Source organism: Pelodiscus sinensis, chromosome 1 (genome assembly GCF_052426305.1).
Source record: "Pelodiscus sinensis isolate ZL-2025 chromosome 1, ASM5242630v1, whole genome shotgun sequence".
NCBI classification, from domain to species: Eukaryota; Metazoa; Chordata; order Testudines; family Trionychidae; genus Pelodiscus; species Pelodiscus sinensis.
In genome coordinates this window covers 321,870,272-321,893,814 of record NC_143052.1, presented here as the reverse complement: position 1 = coordinate 321,893,814, position 23,543 = coordinate 321,870,272, and the positions used below count along the sequence as shown (strand labels likewise).

Sequence of the window (23,543 nt, the reverse complement as noted above, 5' to 3'; positions counted from 1 at the left end):
CAGATTCTCCCCTCCCTTATCCTGGTGTATTTTCATTGACTTCAGAAGAGTTACACCTGATCTATATTGGTGTTAGAGAATCAGATAATTCCTCTCTATAACTTTTCCATACCACCTGGAGAAATAAAAAAGCAAATTGAAAGAGCCAAACGAATACCTAGAAACCATCTACTACAAGACAGACCCAAGAAAACCAACAATAGAACACCACTTGTCATCACCTACAGCTCCCAACTTATACCTGTCCAACACATTATCAATAGATTACAGTCTATACTGGAACAGGACACTAAACTCCAAGAAGCTCTGGGAGACAGACCCATAGTCTCCTATAGACAACCACCTAACCTCAAGATGATTCTTACCAACCACCACAGGACATACCACACTAATACCAACCCTGGTACTTTCCCTTGCAACAAACCCTGCTGCCAGCTTTGTCCACATATTCACTCTGCTGACACCATTATTGGGCCTAACCAAGTGAGTTACAAGATCAAGAATACATATTCCTGCGCCTCCAGAAATATAATCTATGCTATCATGTGCCGAAAGTGTCCGTCTGCTATGTACATTGGACAAACGTCTCAGACCCTTCGCCAAAGAATCAATGCCCACAAAACAGACATTAGACAGGATCACAAAGAAAAAACAGTTGCTTGTCATTTCAACCAGAAAGGACACAGTCTCAATGACCTGCTAACCTGCACCCTACTTCAGAAGACATTCAAATCTGCACTTGAAAGGGAATCCTCTGAACTGGCATTCATGCTAAAATTCGACACTCTCCGCACTGGACTTAACAAAGACCCCAACTATCTTACACATTACAAAGATAGCTTCCCCAATTATCACCTCTAATACTATTAACTCACAGACATTTCCCCTTCCCCACCTCTAATATCATTAACTCACTGGCATTCACCTTCCTCCCTCCCCCCTCCCCCCACATCCCTCTTCTGTTCTGTAATGTGATTTGTCCTTTTCATGTGTGTTCTTTTTTTTAAATTGTATCCTTTGGTATATATGGTTGTGACTATTTTCTTCCATTATTTGATCTGAGGAAGTGGGTCTGGCCCACGAAAGCTCATCATCTAATAAACCATCTTGTTAGTCTTTAAAGTGCTACATAGTCCTGTATTTTGTTTTCCATACCAGACATAGCAATGCTTTACAGTGTGTCTTTGTATTATTAAACATATACACTATCCAAGAGAAGTTCAGATATGATTCTGGTCCTAACAATCTTATAATCAGAGAGATAGACAAAGATGCAAAAAGATCTCACTGGGAGACCCAAAGAATGGTAAGTTAATATTCTGTATTTTTTAAATAAGAGGGAATCAAGATGTTGTGTGTAGAAATTGCTTTTTTTGACATGGTATGTATGTGCACAGCTAGATAAAGCAAAGGATACTAGACACGGCACTTGCATTATGTTAGAATTAACATAGTAGCAGCATATAGAAATAGTGAGATAGTCATGTACAAAGTGAGCATAAGTGAAAGTTTAGTTAAAATATATTATACCAATAAGCAAAAACAGTCATAAGATGCAAACAGAATAAAACTTTATTTTTTAAAACAATGTCAACCCTTTCCAAACAGTTTTCTAAGAGTCTTTGAAGGAAAAAGTAACCCTGTAAAACAAATCTGGAAATTAAATGGCAATGATGTGCTTCCAGGATAACCATCCATATAGTATATCTGTCTATGTCAACAAAAATTCTATTAAAAACATTATATACCTCTACATTTTCAAATGTCACTAGGGAGTATACCCCAAGTCACTTATTGTAACTGAAATAAAGCACCTTAATCTCTCATACCACACTGCACAGGGGGGCCTTGAATGCTCTGTTCCCTTAATTCAGAGAACAGATATTTCTTTTTAAGTCTAAAATTAGATGTTTTCCTTCAAATACAAGACTGAGACTGTGCTACATTTTGCTGCAAGCAATGAGGCATACCCAGATTTGGCTATGCTAGTATTTCTTAAAGTTGTCTTTGTGATATATTATAATTATTCTCTTCCTCACAAATAGAAAAGCTTGTCAGCTAGTTCCAGGCTTGGCTCTCTGTGAATGCTCTGACCCACCAGGAAGGTCAGCTTGTGGGCATATTGACAGGGCGCTGGCACTCTGATTAGACCCTATGAAACAAACAGAAGATGAAAGTAAGACAGACACCCCCAGTCTCTGTTGCTGCTTTCATCTGAGAAAAGCAAAGTATTTTTAAGATCCTAAGTGCCATTTCCATACATAATGTAATTCCAGAATTCATCTCCCAGCCACTAGTAAGCAGGAATTGCCCAAGTTTGTACAGATGAAATTCAGCCAATAGAGAGCAAGCCTGCACAATGAAAACACCATCCCCCTTATTCAAAGGTTACATTGTATAAACCCAGTGAAGGGATAAGCCTACTTATTCCTTCTTTTAAGACTGCATTTGAATTCAATTTCTGAAATAGCTGTGGAAGGGCAGGATTCACATCTTCAGTGCTCCTCTTCCCACTCCCTCATCAAGACAAATATAGTGCCACCTATGGCCCCAGGTACATACAGCTGGCTAGCCTGGGCTACACTGCTATTGTTTGTGAGCTACCTCAATCAACCTTAGCTCTGGTGCTGCAGCTGCATATCTTGTGTGGAGTGTAGACACACCTGAGATGTCTCAACCTTGAAACAGCTTGATCACTTCTACAGCTGAATGTGTAATGCAGGCTTTCTGCAAAGGTGAGGAGAGCACTAGGGATAACAGGCCCCCAAGGCTGTGGGTGGGAGGGAGGCAAATGGCCAGCCATCAGCCAGGAGGGACAGAGTCCCTGGGCATCCAGAGTGGCCTGGTGCCCACAGCAGGGGTCCTGCTACCTCCACTCACTGGTAGCAGCAGCTGAAGTAAAGCAATGTGGTCCCAGCTTGCTCTGCTCTCCCGGCACACTGCTCAGGGGAGTGGTGGGACTGCTCCCACATTCATCAGCAGGAAGCAGAATGATGCAGTCAGGGGAGCAGAGCAAGCTGGGGCCGCATTACTCCGCTTTCCCTGCCTCTGCCAGTGAGTGTGAGGGGACTGGATCTCCACTGACAGCACAAGCCCCACTATTCTCCCAGGCTGCCTCGATTGGGAGAAAGAGGTGGGCTGGGGGCGAAACAGCGGTAGGGAGGGTAGAGCAGGGGCAGAGAGAGACACGGCCTTGGGTGGAGGGTGGTTATCATGGTTATCATGGTCCTTCCCCAGGCGGGGGTGGGGGTATCACACGGCCAGTGGTCCCCCAGGGTCGCCTCTCACCAGTCACCCTTGCTTCCTAATCAAACTTTAGCTCTCAATTCAGTATGCCAATAAGGGTGCCTATTAGTACCAATAATTGTGATATGAACACCTGTCCACTAGGAACTGAATTAATCTCACAAACATGCACTTTCCAGGGGGTTTCAGCAATTACAGGCTTTTAAAAATAGCTTTCTGGTTACTTCTAGGAATGTTAAAGGTTAACCAGGTACCTGGTTAGCCAGTAAACATATGCCTTACCAGCATGCTTACCGACTGAGTAACCACAGCCTCCGCCAGTCATGGCAGCCCAGCCAGCAGGGCCGTGATGGATGGCAGACCCAGCGCAGCTCCTGCCACCCATGTTGCAGTCACGGCAGCCCCCTGCAGAAAGTGGGGGTCAGGGCAGTCCTCCGCTGCTGCAGCCAGTGGTTAACCAGTTAAACAAATTATTTAAGAGGTAACTATTCTGGGTGGTTTTTACATCCCTCGTAACTAACAAACAACCCTCTAACTCTTGTAAATATATCTGACCAACTCTCAGCTGGAAAGAGAGGATTGCTCATCCTCTGCAGTAACTGACGTTCTTTGAGATGGGTGTCCCTGTGGGTGGTCCACCTTAAGTGTTTGGGCGCCCCAGTGTGCCCATCTGGAAGATTTGTATAGCAGTGCTTTAGCTAGGCTGTTTGTGCATGTGCAGCAATTCTGATGTGCTAGCAGCTAATGAGCATGCGCAAACCCTGATCCCTTCACTTCCTTCTCTGCCCCAGTAGGCATAGGACAGGATGTCCCGAAGCAGAGGGGAGGAAGGGCGGGTGGTGGAGCACCCACAGGGACACCCATCTCAAAGAACTTGAGTTACTGCAGAGCTTACGTAACCCTCTCTTCTTCTTCGAGGCTGTCCCTATGGGTGCGCCACCTTCGGTGACTGAAGCAGTGTGTCCACTGGAGGAGGGTGCTTTGGCCGGCACAGTGTCTGTATGGACAGCCATCAGGATGGAATGGCTGAAAAGGGTTCCCCTAGAAGGGTATGTATCGAGCGCATAGTGGGTTGCAAAAGTATGGGTGGACAACCAAGTAGCTGATTTGCAAAAAAGTTTTAAGCTAGCAACGTAGGAGGAAGATTGGATGGCTAACAGTTAGCAACTACCCTGAATCGTACTTAGCCATCCAATCTTTCTCCTACATTACTAGCTTAAAACTTTATTTTTTACTTTTTGATGCAAGTTTTTATTATTTTTAGACCTTTGGTGCACTTTTAGAAAGATTGTCTTTTTAAAAAATGTTTTTTATATTTTTTAAATTTTTGTCGTTTTGGTCTTAAATCGAGTGTGTTTCAATTAATAAAAACTACGTGGTTCATTCTGATATGCCTATGTATTTTGAGCTAGACTGTTTTACAAAATGTTTTTTGCCATAGGTATCTACATTGTTAATTAAAATCAGTTGTTGTGTTTAAGGAAAGGATAAAGGAATTGAGGTGATTGCTCAATTGTTTTGTTGGTTAAAAGGAGGAAGGCTTCAAAGATGCTGTAATTCTATTAAGACGTCTTTATGACAAACACTGTCACCCATGAATTTGTTTGGATCGATTTCGTCAATCTGTACACCTTCCAAAGAACAGACTCGACTGAGCACAACAAATGGTTGAGCTGGTGCAAAGTATTTGTTGCAGCTTGCGGGGCGCCCTGTGCCAGTCCTTGCATCCCTCAGCTTGTCCGCATGGGCTGATTCCCCTCCTGCCCCCAGCTTGTGGGCATACGTGGCAGCCCCCTTTGCAGGGCTGGTTTGGGGCTCTGCCTACACTAAGGGGGCCTGCCTGGCTCGCCCGCAGTGGCACTCACATGCCGGAGACCTGGGCTGCAGGGGAACGGGCTGGGCGGGAGAAGGGGGGCACAGGGGGAACTGGGGAGCGGGGGGGAGGTTGGATGCTCCTGCTTGGAGACGGACTCCAAGTTGCTGGGCTGGATGGCTCCCCAACTGTTAGCAAACTGACTGACCTTCCCTGGAGAAACTATTTGCCCTGCCAGAGGGACGGGGTGTGTGTGTGTGTGTGTGTGTATGTGTGTGTGCAATGAGTGTGAGCGTCTGGCTAGTGTAGCAGCCTTTTGTTGTGGCTTGTGGGGCACCCTGTGCTGATCCCTGCACCCCTCGGCCTACCTTCATGGGTGCCCCTTCCCCGGGCTTGCAGGCACGTGGGGCTTGTTTGGGGCTCTGCCTGTGCCAAGCGGGGGCCTGCCTGGCTCGGCCGCAGTGACGCTTGCATGGCAGGGACTCAGGCTGCAGGGGCACAGGCTAGGCGGAGGTGGGGGGGGGGCACATGGGGAGCTGGAGGGGTTGGATGCTCCTGCTTCTCTGCAGTCTCCCATTCCCCTTTCATCTGCATTGGTATAGCTGCCATTGTTTGCCTGCTTGTGACATGCAGGGACTGTGGTTGTCCCATGTAGCAGCGCTGGGCTGAGTTTCCATCCCTTTAAAGGGACCAGGATTGCGAGGGGCACAACGGCAAGAAGCAGTGCAGAGCATGCCTGCCGTGTCGGCCACTGTGGCAGCGCCTCCCTGCGATCAGCGCCGTCAGTCGCTGCACTGAGCCAGGTCGCGTTGGCGCATGCACAGGAGTGTGTGTGAAAGTTGAAAATCCCATGACAGACAGACAAGAACGGTGGCCGTTTAATAGAAAGATTATATCTAAGGGTATGTCTACACTACCATCCTAGTTCGAACTAGGGTGGTAATGTAGGCAACCGGAGTTGCAAATGAAGCCCGGGATTTGAATTTCCCGGGCTTCATTTGCATAAAGCCGGGCGCCGCCATTTTTAAATGTCCGCTAGTGCGGACTCCGTGCCGCGCGGCTACACGCGGCACGGACTAAGTAGTTCGGACTAGGCTTCCTAGTCCGAACTACCGTTACTCCTTGTGAAATGAGGAGTAATGGTAGTTCGGACTAGGAAGCCTAGTCCGAACTACCTAGTCCGTGCCGCGTGTAGCCGCGCGGCACGGAGTCCGCACTAGCGGACATTTAAAAATGGCGGCGCCCGGCTTTATGCAAATGAAGCCCGGGAAATTCAAATCCCGGGCTTCATTTGCAACTCTGGTTGCCTACATTACCACCCTAATTCGAACTAGGGTGGTAGTGTAGACATACCCTAATAGGGGGATGCCCTGGATATATGTGGTTGATGCAGCTGTGGCTCTGGTGGAGTGCACACAGAGTTGTGCAGGCGGATCTCTGCCAAAGACTGAATAAGCCAGCCTTATGCATTCCACTATCCATTTGGAGAGTTTCTGAGAGGAGACAGGAAGTCCCAGAAATGATTCTGTAGTCAAAATGAACAATCTGTTGGTTTTGCGGATTCGTGTGGTTCTATGTAGAACGCAATGTACAGGTAAGATTTTAAAGTAGATTTTCTGTGGCTATTGAGAAGAATTTCTTGGACATGGTTTGTGCATTGTGATTCTAGTGGAGTGAGCCACTAAGGAACCACGCCTGAAGCTGGAGAGTGTGGAGATGGGGGTGATGGAGGTGACTGTGGGGATGGGTGAGGAGATGCGGAAGCCATGGCTGCCTGGACAACATTTGGAGCAGGTAAATGTACCTGGTTTGCCAGGGCCAGTCCAAGGCTATAAGGATTACCTTGGCCTTGTCCACTCCTATCTTGTTGACCACTCGATGGAGAAGCAGTATTAGTAGAAAAGCACAGAGGAGTGCTATGCCCTAGTGCAGTGGTCCCCAACGCGGTGCCCGTGGGCACCATGGCGCCCACCGGGGCATTTGTGAGCGCCTGCCAACAACCTGGGCTGGCCCCGCCCCCGGTGCGCGGCGCACGAGAGGCACCGGCCCCAGGTGCGCGACACACACCGGTGCCGGGTGTGCGGCACTCGGGCAGCTCCAGCCTCAGGGCATATGTGGGCGCTCGGGCGCGTGGCGCTCGAGCGGCGCCAGTGCCGGCCCCAGGCGTGTGGCTCGGGCGCCGGCCCTGGGCCCACGGCACAAGGAGGTCAGGCGGCCCCAGCCCCAGCCCTGGGGCACATGCCAGCGCCATCCCCTGGCGTGTCCCCAGACGCACGGCCCGTGAGTGGCCCCACCCCTGGGCGCCCAGGAGTCTCTAAAGGTTGGGGACCACTGCCCTAATGGATCGTGAATGCGTCTCCTAGAGAGTGCGAACCAGTTCCTGCTTGTGAGCAGAATTGCGGACATTTTTTGTTGGCCTGGGTCGCAAACAGGTCTATCTGGGGGAAACCCCAGCATCGGAAAATCTGGTGCAAAACGGTGGGATCTATTTCCCGCTCGTGGTTGAAGGAGTAGTTTCTGCCAGGGAGTCCGCTGTCATATTGTCTTTGCCTGCAAGGTCTGAGACAATTAAGGTTATATTGTGTGACATGCACCAAATCCAGAGATGGACTGCTTCCTTGCAGACGGGGTAAGATCGGGACCCGCCCTGCCTTTTGATGTAAAACATTGCAGCTTGCTTGTCTGTAAAGATCTGCACTGTGGAATTGGAGATGTGGTCTCGGAAATGCCTGCAGACATAGAATACCGTGCATCTAGTTCAAGGATATTGATGTACAAAGTGGTCTCTGTGGGCAACCATTGGGTATGTGTAGTGAGGCTGCCGAGATGGGCTTCCCAGCCTATTTGGGATGCATTCATGGTAATCGTGAAGGAGGGGGCTGGTTTGTGGAAGGGGACCCCAGCGCACAGATTTTGTGGATCCAACCACCATTGAAGCGTCTTTCTGATGGTGAGTGGCACGAAGATCAGCTTTAGGAGGCTGTGTTTGCCTGGTCTGTATACAGTGCTGAGCCAATGTTGTAGTGGCCTCATATGCAATCGGGTATGAGGCACCACCGTGGTGGCTGCTGCCATGTGGCCTTGGAGCTGGAGACATGCTCTGGCCAGTAGTTGGGGAGTTGGAAGTGTTGTCCACCCACGGTAAATCTGAGGTATTTCCTGTGTGCGGGGTGAATAGGGTGAAGTCGAGAGTCGCCAACCAGTAGTTTCTGTTGAGGGAAGGAATAATGGTGGAAAGGCTAATCATGCGGAAGCGTTGGGAGAGGACATGCCTGTTGAGGCCACTGAGGTCTAAGATTGGCCTCCATCCCCCTGACTTCTTTTCCATGAGGAAATAGCAGGAATAAAAGCCAGTGTTGCGATACTGGTAGGGAACATGTTCCACTGCTTTGATGGAGGTGGTCGATCTCTTGGCATAAGATGGTCTCGTGAGATGGGTCCCTGAAGAGGGATGGGGTGAATGGTTGGGGTTTTGGAAAAGACAGGAATGGTATGCAGTACCCGTTCTTTAGAATGTCCAACACCCACTTGTCAGATGGTCTGAGGTACCAGTGGTGATAAAATGGTGCTAGGTGTTGTGTGAACATTAGAGTGCCATGAAGGACAGTAGGGAGGGATGAGTTTGGCAACTCCTGACCTGAACTTCAAAATGTTTGTCTAGCATTAGAGGGCTGGGACGTGGTGGGCTGTGCAGTGGATTGTCACCTCCTGTTCTGGTGTTGTCACTTTCTCAGGTCATACTGCCTTTGTGGCTGAGTAAAGAAGGCAGGTCTGTACCTCTGATTAGAGCCCTTACTTTGTTTACTGCATATTCTGCACAGGAACCTAGATGCCCAGCATGTGAAGGGTGACTCTGGAATCTTTCAGGGAGTGCAATGAAGTGTCGGACTCCGTGAAGAGCTTTGGGCCCTCAAATGGGAGGTCCTCGACCCTCATTTGAACTTCTTTTGGAAAGCCAGATATATGGAGCCACGATGCTCTCCTCATCACTAGCGCCATTGCAAGGGAACGAGCGGTGGTGTCAGAAGAATCAAGGGAGGCCTATAAGACTGTCCTAGATATCAGGGAGCCCTTGTCTGTGTAGGTTTTTAACTGCTCCCTTTTGTGTTCTGGCATGTACTTAATAAAGGTGGATATTTGTTCGAAGATGTGATGTGTGTATTTCACCAGCATAGCTGTATAATTAGAAATACGTAGCTGGAGGGAGGCAGACAAGTAGGCTTTCCTATCCATGAGATCAAGCCTTTTCCACTCTTTATCTGGGGGAGTGGATTTTGGTAAGGTATGTTTGGCCCTCTGGTTGGCGGTGTCAACTACAAGGGAGTTGGCAGGAGGGTGTGTGAAGAGAAACTCCGCACCCTGGGAGAGGATATAATATTTCCTGTCCACCATTTTGCCCACAGGAGATATAGTGGCTGGTGTTTGCCACAGCTGTTTAGCGGGATCCATGCGGGCAGGGTTCATGGGAAGCGCTAATGCAGGGTGTAGCATGCAGGATGCTGGTAAACTTATGTTGCGTGTCAGGCTGTATCGTTAATGAGATTTCTAATGCATCAGCCACGCTTCTGAAAAAGTCCTGAAAAGCCCTGGAATCACTGCCTGCTGAGGGAGGCGGTGGTATGAGGGCATCTTCCAGAGGAGAGGAGAGCTGAGCTGGCGGGTGTGATGAATCACTGGAATCATCACAAAAGGGATGATTGGAGTCAGTTTGGTCCCTGGACATATCTAGGGAGGTTACCGAAGTGTGTCTCGGGGGAGTCTGACCAGCATGCTGGTATCGTTGCTGGTGTGTTCTGAGAGACGCCCATGGGTCCCAGTAGAACCAAGCGGGAGACATGGACATGAGAGGTGGTAGCCACTAGCTGGGGTGCCACTGATGATACCAAACTGGGTGGGGTTGCAGATGATACCAAACTGGGTGGGGTTGCAACTTCTTTGGAGGATAGGGACATAATTCAAAATGACCTTAGCAAGTTAGAGAAATGGTCAGAGGTAAACAGGATGAAGTTTAATAAAGAGAAATGCAAAGTGATCCACTTAGGAAGGAACAATCAGTTCCATACATACAAGATGGGAAGCGACTGTCTAGCAAGGAGCATGGCGGAAAGGGATCTAGGGGTCATAGTGGACCACAAGTTGAATATGAGTCAACAGTGTGATGCTGTTGCAAAAAAAGCAAATATGATTCTAGGCTGTATCAACAGGTGTGTTGTAAGCAAAACTCATGAAGTCATTCTGCCGCTCTACTCTGCACTAGTTAGGCCTCAGCTGGAGTACTGTGTCCAGTTCTGGGTGCCACATTTCAAGAAAGATGTGGAGAAATTGGAAAGGGTACAGAGAAGAGCGACAAGAATGATTAAAGGTCTAGAGAACATGACCTATGAAGCCAGGCTTCATGAACTGGGCTTGTTTAGTTTGGAAAAAAGAAGATTAAGGGGGGACATGATAGCGGTTTTCAAATATCTAAAAGGGTGTCACAAGGAGGAAGGAGAAAATTTGTTCCTCTTGGTTTCTGAGGACAGAACAAGGTTTAATGGGCTTAAAATGCAGCAAAGGAGGTTTAGATGGGACATTAGGAAAAAATTCCTAACTGTCAGGGTGGTCAAATATTGGAATAAATTGCCCAGGGAGGTGGAGGAATCTCCCTCTCTGGAGATATTTAAGAACAGGTTAGATAGACATCTGTCAGGGATGGTGTAGACAGAGCTTGGTCCTGCCTTGAGGGCGGGGGGCTGGACTCGATGACCTCTCGAGGTCCCTTCGAGTCCTATGATTCTATGATGCATAATTGGGTTGTGGCAGAGGTATCCTCCTTCTGGGGGAGGAATGCCCATGTGAGACAGCGTTTGAAAGAGATACAGCTTCCTCCTTACTATATGGAGGTGGTTCAGGAGCTATTATATTTGCTGGAGAGAACTTGGCAAGTGTCGGAGAGGTGTCAGTACCGAAAAGCGTGGTAGTGGGTACTGAGATAGCCGTTTGCCTGTCTGTAGATGTAAAAGAATAAGTTTGGGGCATAGGCAGCAAAGGGTACTGTGGCTGTGAGCCTTGTGCCTTGCCAGGACGTGGCAGAGTCAAGCGTGGGGCTTTAGTCACCCTGCTATTTTTATCAGAGGCAAAGTGCAAGGTCTGTGCAGGCGGTGCAATAGCTGCCTTGAGTTTTTGTGCCACCAGAGGTTTAGGCTTGCTAGCCTCTTTCAGCATTTAAACCAGGTCTTGAGACCCTCAGGGTGCAGTGGGTGATCACAGCCCCAGCAAGCTCTTGTCCAGAGTCTCCACAGGGGACGGAACTGGCTTGGAATTGTGGAATCGCCCTTTCTTAGGTGAAGGGGATTCTCTGCTAATATCTGCATTTGCCCTCTTAGACTGTTTAGCGGTTGCAGAGCTCGCAGCTGAGGTAGCTTCCGTCACCTTATCTGACATCGCTCCTATGAGAGTGTAAGCGGGGATGTAGAAAAACACCAGAGAGTAAGTTTGGTCAGATCACTGTTCAAGCAAATTGCTGTCTCACTGTATTTTCTCCGGCAATCAGGGCTGTGTGGAGAAGGCCCTGAGTTACGCCGTGCTCCCCCCCTCAGGCAGAGGAGCTAATTAAACGCCTATTATATTTTTCCCATCTGGGAGGGAAAAATATAAGCAGCAGATAGGTGGCGTCTGCGTGCCAGCTGCTGTTATGTATGCCTGAGGTTGGGGAAGAGGGGAGGTCTGAGGAGGACTTGCGGATGATCTCCTCAGGCTGATAATCAATGAATAAAATAGTAAAAACTTTAGAAGATTAAAAGATGGAAAGGGAAGCCTGTGTGGGGGGCGGCAGGCAAAGAGCCTCCGCTTATCCGCAGTTCCGTCGTTTGCTGCAAAGAAAAATCTGTTTTTTCCCCCTCTGTCAGTAAAAGATAATGGTTTTAAAGCTAAGTCTGGCTAAAAAGTGTAAGATGAAAGCTATCTATCTAAATGAGGAGCTCAATGCAGAGCGTACTGTGGGTTCCGACCAGCACCGGAGGCGACAGAGAAGGAACTGAAGGGATCAGGATTCGCGCATGCACATTAGCTCCTAGCGCGTAAGGATTGCTGAGCATGTGCAAACAGCCTAGCTAAAGCGCTGCTATATAAATCTTCTGGCCAGGCACGCTGGGGCGCCCAAACACCTAAGGTAGAGCACCCTCAGGGACAGCCTTGAAGAAGAAGTTGCTCATCCATAACGTAAGCAACATGGCTAATAATTGGGGGTTGTAGTCCTACCCTCTTTATAACTGCAGTACTGTGATAACTGCATTGAGTCAAATGTGAAAGTACATTATTTCTTTCCAGTTTTATTTAAAACCAGCTGGAAAACTTACAAGACTCTTAATGAAGACTGTATATGATTTACTCACTGGCCAGTTGTAGTACAGATGGCACATCTTGTATGTGAGGCGCTGCATGTGATCTGGTTTTAATCCACTGTTATCATAAACAACATTATAGTATGTGGGATTGACAGTTCCCTGACGTGCCAGTTGGCTGATTAAGTAAAAGTCATACCTAAAGGGAAAAAAAAGAATTAGCCTATGTTCACTTGACAATTTGTCCTTAATAATACTGCCTATTAGTTAAAATAAAAGGTGGTTCTTTATAATTTAGGACTAGAGGGTTGTTTTTTAGTAATCAAAAACCTCATTTTCACTGCTACAAATCAGGAGTAATTCTTCTGAAATAAGTAGATTTACTAAGATGTAAACCTGATGTGAAATCAGATTAAGGCTCTATGGGATGGATTCATATTGCCGCTAAGGTCCTTTTATGCTAGTCTGTTGGTATAAAGGGACCTTAGTGTCAAAAATAATCTGATCTGACTGTGTTTATATTATAGACACAGCCAACTGATAATCTTTGCTGAAACACTGACCGACTTTGAAAAGGAAATCAGAATGCAGACTGTTTTCCTTGTTAGGTTTCTGAGTCTGCTGTCTCTGTATCAATGTCTATTAATGTAACTTCTTAAGCTAATTACATTAATTTTAATAACTATGATCAGTATCTTCAGGGGGTAGCCAAGTTAGTCTGTACAGGATACATTTAAAAAACAACAAATAGTCTGGTAGCACTTTAAAGACTAACAAAACATGTAGATGGTATCATGAGCTTTCGTGGGCATGTTACTCTTGCTTCATGCTAGTGTAATTCCACTGAAATCACCAACATAAAACTGGAGTAAAGCATGGGCGAATCAGATCTATATCAGAATTCTAAAGTTTTATTTTCTCTGTTCCTCAATTTTTTGAGCATTTATCTTTTGAAGTACAATGTAAAGATGAATGGATTATGTTGGTATGTATATTTTTGTATACTATAACTGTCTTTTTTTTTAAATACATACAGATTTATGTACTTTTTCAATTTGATTAGCAGCATTCAGTGCAGAACACTATTTCACTTTTAATAGCAGTTTCAATTTTTACAAAGGGATTAAATGTAGAATGAATTGCATTCTTTGAAGAAACTCTGCAAGAATATCTGAAAACAGACATACTTGTTCCTTCAAACAAATTATACTACAGGGTTGCTGAATTAGGAGACCTGAACAAATCTCAGGTTAATAAACCTGCTTAATAAACATTATACTCCCTTAATCTAAATTTCAAATTGTATTCTATGAAGGAGATAGCAGTAGGTTCTTTTGGTTTGATGCAAGAATACTTGCCATTCAGGACGAGTAGCCTCTGTGTCAACAACTGTACCAACAGGTGGGTTTTGCAGACTTCTGTTTGCCTCTGCAAAGAATCGAGGAATGCATTTCTTCCTGACCACAATCACTGACACTTTGGGTCTTGAAACAAAGGGCAAAAATAATGTAGATATAACAAATCATTTCATATTACCTCTTCCCTAGTTATAAAAGGACTAAGAATTGCAACAGAGGCAAATTACTTGAATGATGCTGCCATACCTCATTCAGAATGTTCTAGCTATCTTTTCATAAGGCATCGAAACAATGCGTTATGTTTGAGAGCTGAAAGGTCACCTCAAACCACGTGATAGTCTTTAAATCCTCAAACTCTTTGGAAATCAACAACATCAGCCAGAATTTTATGATTTTGAATATATATATATATTGTATAGGAAAAGATATAATTCATTGACCTTGCTATGATTTCTCCAACATGGAAGGGGCAGGGAGAAATTCTAGTTACCTGTAATTAGTAGCAAATTCTGTGAGGACACTAAGTAGTTGTGGGACTTCATAATCCACAACCATCTTCAGTTTGCCATCTGGAACACCATCACGGTATACTATGATGCGTGCAGGCAACTCAGAGTTACATTTGTACCACTTGCTGATAGCACCTATAGTATATACTGCATTAGTAAGAAGAGTGATCAAGGTTCATTTCTTTGCTATCTAATTTAATATCAAATTTCTGGATTACTTTTGTAACAATATGCAATCATTTTGTTTTGGTAAGCATAGAACACTATATTATAAAAACAGCACTAGAGATAAACTTTTACCTCTAGTGCCAGGGTTAGATAATAGAATAAATTTTCCTCTCTACTAAAATATGTACTGTACTATATGTTCTATTAATAGCAACAACAAATTCTCAGATTCATTTTAATGCATATTATACAACTTACTATTTTATTAGACTTATAGTACAAATTCATTCCTGGGGCTAATGACTCAAAAAATTGATATATCTTTTTATTGCGATGTCCTGTATTTTATATACAGTTGGCACCAACAAATGTTCATGATTTACCAAAAGTTGAACAGTTTTTATCTATTCAAAGGACAGACAAAAACTACAGAGTCTTAAATATAAGTTTGTGGCAACTGCTAGTAAATCTAGACTATCTAATTCAGAACACTGTATTTCTATATATATAATAAACATATGCTACAAACACACATCCATCTTAAATGCATTGAAAGTTGGGCAAAATTTATAATATATGTGAAACATGCAAATTATGGGCCAAAGCCTTCAACAGAAAATGGAAATATTCACACTGATGTCAATGCACTGTGGATCAGAATATAAGTCTGGAGAGGCCAAAATCAAATATTCAAGTTACACACTGGAAATGGGATATGGATATAGACTGGTTTAATTTACACGCTGAGGAGTAAGTGATTTTCATCCACAATCAGTTTAGGCACATCTCCCACGTTAAATGTTTTTCTTTACATCTACTAGACATCAACTCATTAACTCCAAGTAAAACAGAGTCCTGGGCTTACGTTGCAGGGAGTAAGGTTTCCCTCCTACTGTACCTGACCCCTGACATCAAAATAATAGAATAGAGCAGCAGCATCAGAAAAAGGAGCAGTCTGATCCAAGTCATCCTGAAGACCAATGGCAGCAGGCTCCTTGCCTGGTACTGCCACAGAGGACTCTTCTGGGGGAGGGGCGATACCAAGGAACAAAGATTCTGATAGTGACTCTCCTGGTCTTTGAGCACCTATGTGGACCTCTTGCTTTTTATAGTAAGTGGTATGGAATCCCCAACCCTGCACTCTGCTCCTAGAAGTGATGGCTGGCCTTTGGTAACCTTAGCATCAGTGGCTGTGGCAGGTAGCTTCAACATCTCCCCCGCAACATTAACATCATGTCTCCAAAGACTAATACTACATCTAAGCTGCAGCTTCTTTAGGCAGGGTGTGGCACACCTACCTAGCCTCTCTAGAAGTACTGATGGTAAATCAAGGAAAGTAAACATACATAAGAAGAGTGTTTCAAGTATATACCCTACGTGCCCAAACCATGCCTCCTTGTCTACATTGCTATTTTTAGTCATGAGCCTTTCCTTGATTTCCAGGAAAATACTCCCATGGGGGATGCTATTCAAGCCTTTGCCCACTGCCAGAGTATTTCACTGAGCTGACGTGTACTTATGTAACCGCCACCAGGCACATTTGAACATGGGACCTCTAGAATTTAGTGCAGAAGCCTCTACAGCTTCAGCTATAAAGCCACTTTGCTCTCAGTGCAGGGTATAAAGCTCCCTTTGTTCTTATCTCTCGCTGTAAGTTATCTAAGTGATACTACATGGGACACTGAACCACACTAAGGCTAAGTCTACACAACTTCCTTCTTCCACAAAAGCCTATGCAAATAAAACACAGATTAGCGTATTGCTGCACTTCATATGCATAATTTATTAGGAGCTGTTTTTGCACAAGAGCTGTTCTTCCTCATTTTTTCAGAAGAACACCTCAGCAGTCCAGCACCCTGGCATTTAATTTCAAAAAGGGGAATTACACAAAAATGAGGAGGTTAGTTAAACAGAAATTAAAAGGCACAGTGACTACAGCCAAATCCCTGAAAGCTGCATGGAAACTTTTTAATAGAGGCCCAACTTAAATGTATACCCCAAATTAAAAAACATAGCAAGAGACCTAAAAAAGAGTCACCGTGGCTTAACCACCATGTAAAAGAAGAAGTGAGGGACAAAAAGGTATTTTTAAGAAGTGGAAGTCCAATCCCAGTGAGATAAATAGAAAGGAACATAAACACTGTCAAATCAAGTGTAAAAATGTAATAAGAAAAGCAAAAAAAGATTTTGAGGAACAGCTAGCCAAAAACTCAAAAAGAAATAACAAAATGTTTTTAAGTACATTAGAAGCAGGAAGCCTGCTAAAAAACCTGTGGGTCCCCTAGATGATCGAGCTATAAAAGGAGCAATCAAGGACGATAAAGCCATTGCGGAGAAACTAAATGATTTCTTTGCTTCAGTCTTCACGCCTGAGGACGTTGGGGAGATTCCTGAATCTGCACCGTCCTTTGTGGGTGATGAATCTGAGGAACTGTCCCGGATTGAAGTGTCATTAGAGGAGGTTTTGGAACAAATAGAAAAACTTAATGTTAACAAATCTCCGGGACCGGATGGCGTTCATCCAAGGGTTCTAAAAGAACTCACATGGGAAATTGCTGAGCTATTATCTGTGGTTTGTAACCTATCCTTTAAATCGGCTTCCGTACCTAATGACTGGAAGGTAGCCAACGTGACACCAATATTTAAAAAGGGCTCTAGAGGCGATCCTGGCAATTACAGACCGGTAAGTCTAACTTCAGTACCGGGCAAATTAGTCGAAACAATAGTAAAGAATAAAATTGTGAAGCATGTAGAAGAACATAATTTGTTGGACAAAAGTCAACATGGTTTCTGTAAAGGAAAATCCTGTCTTACCAATCTGTTACAGTTCTTTGAAGGGGTTAACAAACATGTGGATAAGGGGGATCCAGTATATATAGTATACTTGGATTTTCAGAAAGCCTTTGACAAGGTCCCTCGCCAAAGGCTCTTGTGTAAATTACATGGCCATGGGATAAGAGGGAAGGTCCTTTTTTGGATTGAGAACTGGTTAAAAGACAGGAAACAAAAGGTAGGAATAAATGGTACATTTTCAGATTGGAGAGGGGTAACTAGTGGTATACCCCAAGGGTCAGTCCTGGGACCAATCCTTTTCAACTTATTCATAAATGATCTGGAGAAAGGGGTAAGCAGTGAGGTAGTAAAGTTTGCAGATGATACAAAACTGTTTAAGATAATCAAGACAGAAGCAGACTGTGAGGGACTCCAAGAAGATCTTAACAAATTGAGTGATTGGGCAACAAAATGGCAAATGAAATTTAATGTGGATAAGTGTAAAGTAATGCACATTGGGAAAAATAACCCTAACGATACGTATAGTATGATGGGGGCTAATTTGGCTACGACAAATCAGGAAAGAGATCTTGGAGTTATCGTGGACAGTTCTCTGAAAACTTCCACAAAGAGTGCAGCGGCGGTCAAAAAGTCAAATAGGATGCTAGGAATTATTAGGAAAGGGACAGAAAATAAGACCCAGAATATCTTACTGCCCCTGTATAAAACTATGGTACACCCACATCTTGAATACTGTGTACAGATGTGGTCTCCTCACCTCAAAAAAGATATTTTGGCCTTGGAAAGGGTTCAGAAAAGGGCAACTAAAATGACTAGGGGTTTGGAAAGGGTCCCATATGAGGAGAGGTTAAAGCGACTGGGACTTTTCAGTTTAGAAAAGAGGAGACTGAGGGGGGATATGATTGAGGTATATAAAATCATGAGTGGTGTGGAGAGGGCCGATGAAGAAAAGTTATTTATTAGTTCCCTAAATAGAAGAGCTAGAGGACACCAAATGAAATTATTGGGTAGCAGGTTTAAAACGAATAAAAGAAAGTTCTTCTTCACACAGCGTGTAGTCAACCTGTGGAACTCCTTGCCAGAGGAGGTTGTGAAGGCTAGGTCTATAATAGAGTTTAAAGAGAAGCTAGATAATTTCATGGAGGTTAGGTCCATAAAAGGCTATTAGCCAGGGGATAAAATGGTGTCCCTGGCCGCTGTTTGTCAGAGGCTGGAGAGGGATGGCAGGAGACAAATCGCTTGATCACTGTCTTCGGTCCACCCTCTCTGGGGCACCTGGTGCTGGCCACTGTCGGTAGACAGGATACTGGGCTAGATGGACCTTTGGTCTGACCCAGTACGGCCGTTCTTATGCTAATCCACACCTCATTTGCATAGGCTTTTGCAGAAGAAGGAACCTGTGTAGACGTAGCCTAGGTGTGCAGGTTACACTTACACACTATAGAGTGTATACACCATCTGGAAGCTACTGAAGCATGTAGCTACACATACCTTCCATTTTGCTAAAAGTAGAGTGTCATGTATACATAAGCTTTAGGAAAGCCACAATCAGTTCCTGGGAGGTTTTCTTCACAACTACGAGAGCTAGAAATGGTTTGTTTGATTTTTGGTAGAGTTTAGATTCTAGAGATGTTGAAGAAGTGCATCTAGAGAAGAGCCCTACTCATGCTGGCTGAGTGAAATTTTCAAGATTTCTTACTACATATTACCTTGTAATTTTGAGTATATATTTAGACAGCATCCCTTGTGAGCCTGACACTTTACAATTATATACATACTAAGTCAACATTCCTTCCCCAAAGAACTTACAATTTGAGGACACAGAAATAATACTCCTTATAGTGAATACAAACTATTTGCATGACTAAGGACTTACAAGTTAAAGCCCTAACGGATTTATTAAAAGAACCAATGAAAGTATATAAGAACTGACAAAATACAGAAGAGTTGGTGTAATAATGTGCACATCTGGTTTTAAAACTAGCCTGGATAGACAATTTATATAATACTAATAGTTTCTATAATACTCCATTTTCTGATATGCTGTAAAATTCATATACTCAGGAGATTAGAATTGAGAAATAGACAATAATCAACTTGTAAACTGTACTGTTCTAACTTTAAATGATACATGACATACCTTTCATGCAGACTTTTAAACAATCTGCGATATCAGTTCCTGTATTCTGAAGGATGCAGCGAGAGAACCACCTAAAAATAAAGATAGTAAGTTACTAGGCAACCACTACAATTATGTTCTTCAGAGTTCTGCATTACTTTAACACCAAGTTTCCTTTATTATTGGCTGCCCTTCTTGTAAATCATACAGTGATCATTCAAAACTACTAAGGAGAGATGCTGTAAAAAAAGGATTTCATGAAGATATGAAATCCAGATCCTAAGCAATGCAGTAGGATGGGCATAGACACAGACTATGTGTGCGCTTCTGGGACTAGAGCACCCATGGAAAAAAATACCAGCAATACTCTGAGTGTTGATCACCCCCTACGACCCTGCTTATCAGTTCTAGCCCCTACCCTCCACCAGCACCTCCTGCATGTTCATGATCAGCTGTTCAGCAGTATGCAGGAGGCACTGGGGAAGAGCAAGGGCAGGAAGAGGTGGAGTGAAGGTGGGGGATGCTCAGGGGAGAGGGTAGAACAGGGTGAGAAGAGGCAGGTATAGGGCGTTGGGGGAAGGGATGAAGTGGAAATTGGGCCTGGTGTGGAGAGGAGGTCGAGCATCCTCAGAGAAATTAGAAGGTCAGCACCCCTGCGGACAGATCACGTCTGCCTTATTATCCTAATTTTATGAGTTACATTTTTCATATTTGATGTTTAGTTAATTCACAAAGATTCCACTGGTAGATTAAGGTGCTCAACAACTCTGAAAGTTAGATAGTTGGTGGTGTCTACAGTTGGCCACTCAAAACACTGAGGAATCTGATATTAAAGTCCACTTTTGAAAACTTAATCTTTAACCTCTTATCCTTCTTTCCCTCTCTGTAAAATGCTTACAGTTCTCAATGGGGTGTTGTAAGATGAATAAACTATATTTGTGAGGCATTTTTCAGATTCTCAAGTGAAAAATTCTATATAAATACTTATTATTAACTAGACAATTAGCCCGTCAGAAGACGGGGATTTTCAGGTCTCTCCTCCATGTCGGTCTTCTCTCCTGAGCCTCCAGTCTCTCGCTCCATCTCTCTCTCTCCCTCTCCTCCTCCTCCTACTGACTCCCCGTCTCTCTCTCAGCTCTCCTCCGCCTCCTGCTTTTCTCTCTGTCTCTCTCTTTAACTTCTCCTCCCCCTCCTGCCTCTCACTCGGTGGACCGCGGAGCTCAAATGGCCGTTTGGGGTCCGCACTCCCCGTGCTTTATGGGGAGCACGGAGCCCGAACAATTGCTTGCGCCGCATGCTCCCAGGCGGCCTGGCTGAGCAGTGCAGAAGTCAGCTGAGCGCCCCGGCGGGAGGCGAAGGGGGGCGGGGCGGAGACGTTCACAGCCAGGGGGTGGGGCCTGGAGCCGCTGTCATGCCTCACATCACCGCCCTGCCACCCTTCCCCTCCTGCCATGGTGCTCGGCTGACTTCCGCGCTGCTCAGCCAGGCCGCCGCAGGGGAGCAAGCGGCTGTTTGGGCCCCGCACTCCCCATGCAGCACAAGCCGCCCAGAGGGAACAACCAGCATTTCAGCATTACACACTCTCAGACACTGGGCTACTATATATATGATAAGCAGAAGGTGGGGTATACTAAAGCAGTGTTTCTCAACTTTTTTTTTTTTTTTAAAATAAAGTACCCTTTTAAAAAAAATTATAAGTACCCTCCATACATACAGTTTTCAGACACACAAAATTTTTTTCTTCCATTGCAACCCATTTGTTTAAACAACTTAATTGTAGCTTGGCGGGCAATTAAATTTTTGGGTGTAAAAAGAACAAAAATAATAAAGCGCTGTAAAACTTAAAACAAAAATTCAGTTTTCTTCAAATTTCAGTTGTGTTCACGTGCCCCTCAGACTTCTCTCAAGTACCCCTAAAGGTACTCGTAACGCTGGTTGAGAAACACTGTACTGAAGTAATGCACATTTATGGAAGGAACATTAACATCCATTCAGCTCAGAAAAGTTCACTGATCACATCAGTACAGCTTATAATGTAGCCCATCAGAACTGTCAACAAGTCTTTCCAAGTTTACGCGTTAAAAAATAGATGACATTAGTTATGGTGTTTATTAAATTCTAGAGTTCTTCCTAAATAATGCTGTGTAATTTCAGTGGTTTAAAAATAGCCCCTTACTCATAGACTCATGGACTTTACGGTCAGAAGGGACCATTATGATCATCTAGTCTGACCCCCTGCACAGTGCAGGCCACAAAATCTCACCCACCCCTCCTAGAATAATCCTCTCACCTATATCTCAGATATTGAAGCCTTCAAATACTTTGAAGACCCCAAGATGCAGAGAATCCTCCAGCTGTGATCTGTACCCCATGCTACAGAGGAAGGCGAAAAACCTCCAGGGCCTCTGCCAATCTATCCTGGAGGAAAATTCCTTCCCGACCCCAAATATGGCGATCAGCTAAACCCTGAGCATTTGGGTAAGACTCATCAGCCAGACACCCAGAAAGTTCTCTATAGTAACTCCTATCATCCCTCCATTGACCTATTTCCCACTGATAATGAATGGTCAATTAGTTACCAAGATCATGTTATCTCATCAAACCATCCCCTTCATAAACCCATCTAGTTTAATCTTGAAACCAGATAGATCTTTTGCCCCCACTACTTCCCTTGGAAGGCCGTTCCAGAACCTCACTCCTCTAATGGTTAGAAACCTTCGTCTAATCTCAAGTCTAAACTTCCTACTAGCCAGCTTATATCCATTTGTTCTTGTGTCCACATTGGTATTAAACTTAAATAATTCCTCTCCCTCCCTGGTATTTATCCCTCTAATATATTTAAAAATTGCAATCATGTCCCCCCTCAGCCTTCTTTTGGTTAAGGTAAACAAGCCAAGCTCCTTGAGTCTCCTTTCATAAGACAGGTTTTCCATTCCTCGGATCATCCTAGTGGCCCTTCTTTGTACCTGTTCCAGTTTGAATTCATCCTTCTTATGCATGGGAGACCAGAACTGCACACAGTATTCCAAATGGGGTCTCACCAATGCCTTGTATAATGGCACTAACACCTCCTTATCCCTACTGGAAATACCTCGCCTAATACATCCCAAGATCGTATTAGCCTTTTTCACGGCCATGTCACAATGGCGGCTCATAGTCATTCTATAATCAACCAGGACTCCGAGGTCCTTCTCCTCCTCCGTTACTTCCAACTGATGTGTCCCCAGCTTATAACTAAAATTCTTGTTATTAATCCCTAAATGCATAACCTTACACTCCTCACTATTAAATTTCATCCTATTGCTATCACTCCAATTTACAAGATCATCCAGATCTTCCTGTATGATATCCCGATCCTTTTCTGAATTGGCAATAGCTCCCAACTTTGTGTCATCCGCAAATTTTATTAGAACACTTCCACTTTTGGTGCCAAGATCAGCAATAAAAAGATTAAATAAAATTGGCCCCAAAACTGATCCCTGAGGAACTCCGCTAGTAACCTTCCTCCAACCTGACAGTTCACCTTTCAATATGACCCGCTGTAGTCTCCCCTTTAACCAGTTGCTTATCCACCTCTCAACTTTCATATTAATCCCTATCTTTTCCAATTTAACCAATAATTCCCCATGTGGTACTGTATCAAATGCCTTACTAAAGTCGAGGTAGATTAGATCCACAGCATTTCCTTTATCTAAAAAATCTGTTACTTTCTCAAAAAAGGAGATCAGGTTGGTTTGGCACGATCTACCTTTTGTAAAACCATGTTGTAATTTGTCCCAATTGCCATTAGCCTCAATGTCTCTAACTACTTTCACCTTCAAAATTTTTTCCAGGATCTTACATACTACAGATGTCAAACTAACAGGCCTATAGTTACCCGGGTCGCTTTTTTTCCCTTTCTTAAAAATCGTAACTATATTAGCAATTCTCCAGTCAAATGGTACAACCCCTGAGTTTAGAGATTTATTAAAAAATTTTGCTAATGGACTTGCAAGTTCATGTGCCAGTTCCTTTAATATTGTTGGATGAAGATTATCTGGGCCCCCCGATTTACTCCCATTAAGCTGTTCAAGTTTGGCTTTTACCTCGGATATGGTAATACCTACCTCATCTTTAGTCCCATTTGTTAACTTACCATTATCCCTAAGCTCTTCATTAGCCTCATTAAAGACTGAAGCAAAGTATTTGTTCAAATATTGGGCCATTCCTAGATTA

At 44.4% G+C, this 23,543-nt stretch overlaps 1 protein-coding gene across 1 annotated transcript in view; it reads right to left on the bottom strand.

Moving 5' to 3' along the window:
* Positions 1-1,556: 1,556 nt before the first annotated feature.
* PIWIL4 (piwi like RNA-mediated gene silencing 4) overlaps positions 1,557-23,543 on the bottom strand; it is an 82,665-nt gene continuing 60,678 nt past the window's right edge. The window contains exons 16-20 of the mRNA XM_089775713.1: positions 19,350-19,420; positions 14,230-14,383; positions 13,740-13,865; positions 12,433-12,580; positions 1,557-2,152 (exon numbers count right to left, since the gene is read on the bottom strand). Of these exons, the coding sequence (XP_089631839.1) occupies positions 2,036-2,152; positions 12,433-12,580; positions 13,740-13,865; positions 14,230-14,383; positions 19,350-19,420 (616 nt within the window). The 3' untranslated portion in view covers positions 1,557-2,035. The remainder of the gene's footprint in view (positions 2,153-12,432; positions 12,581-13,739; positions 13,866-14,229; positions 14,384-19,349; positions 19,421-23,543) is intronic.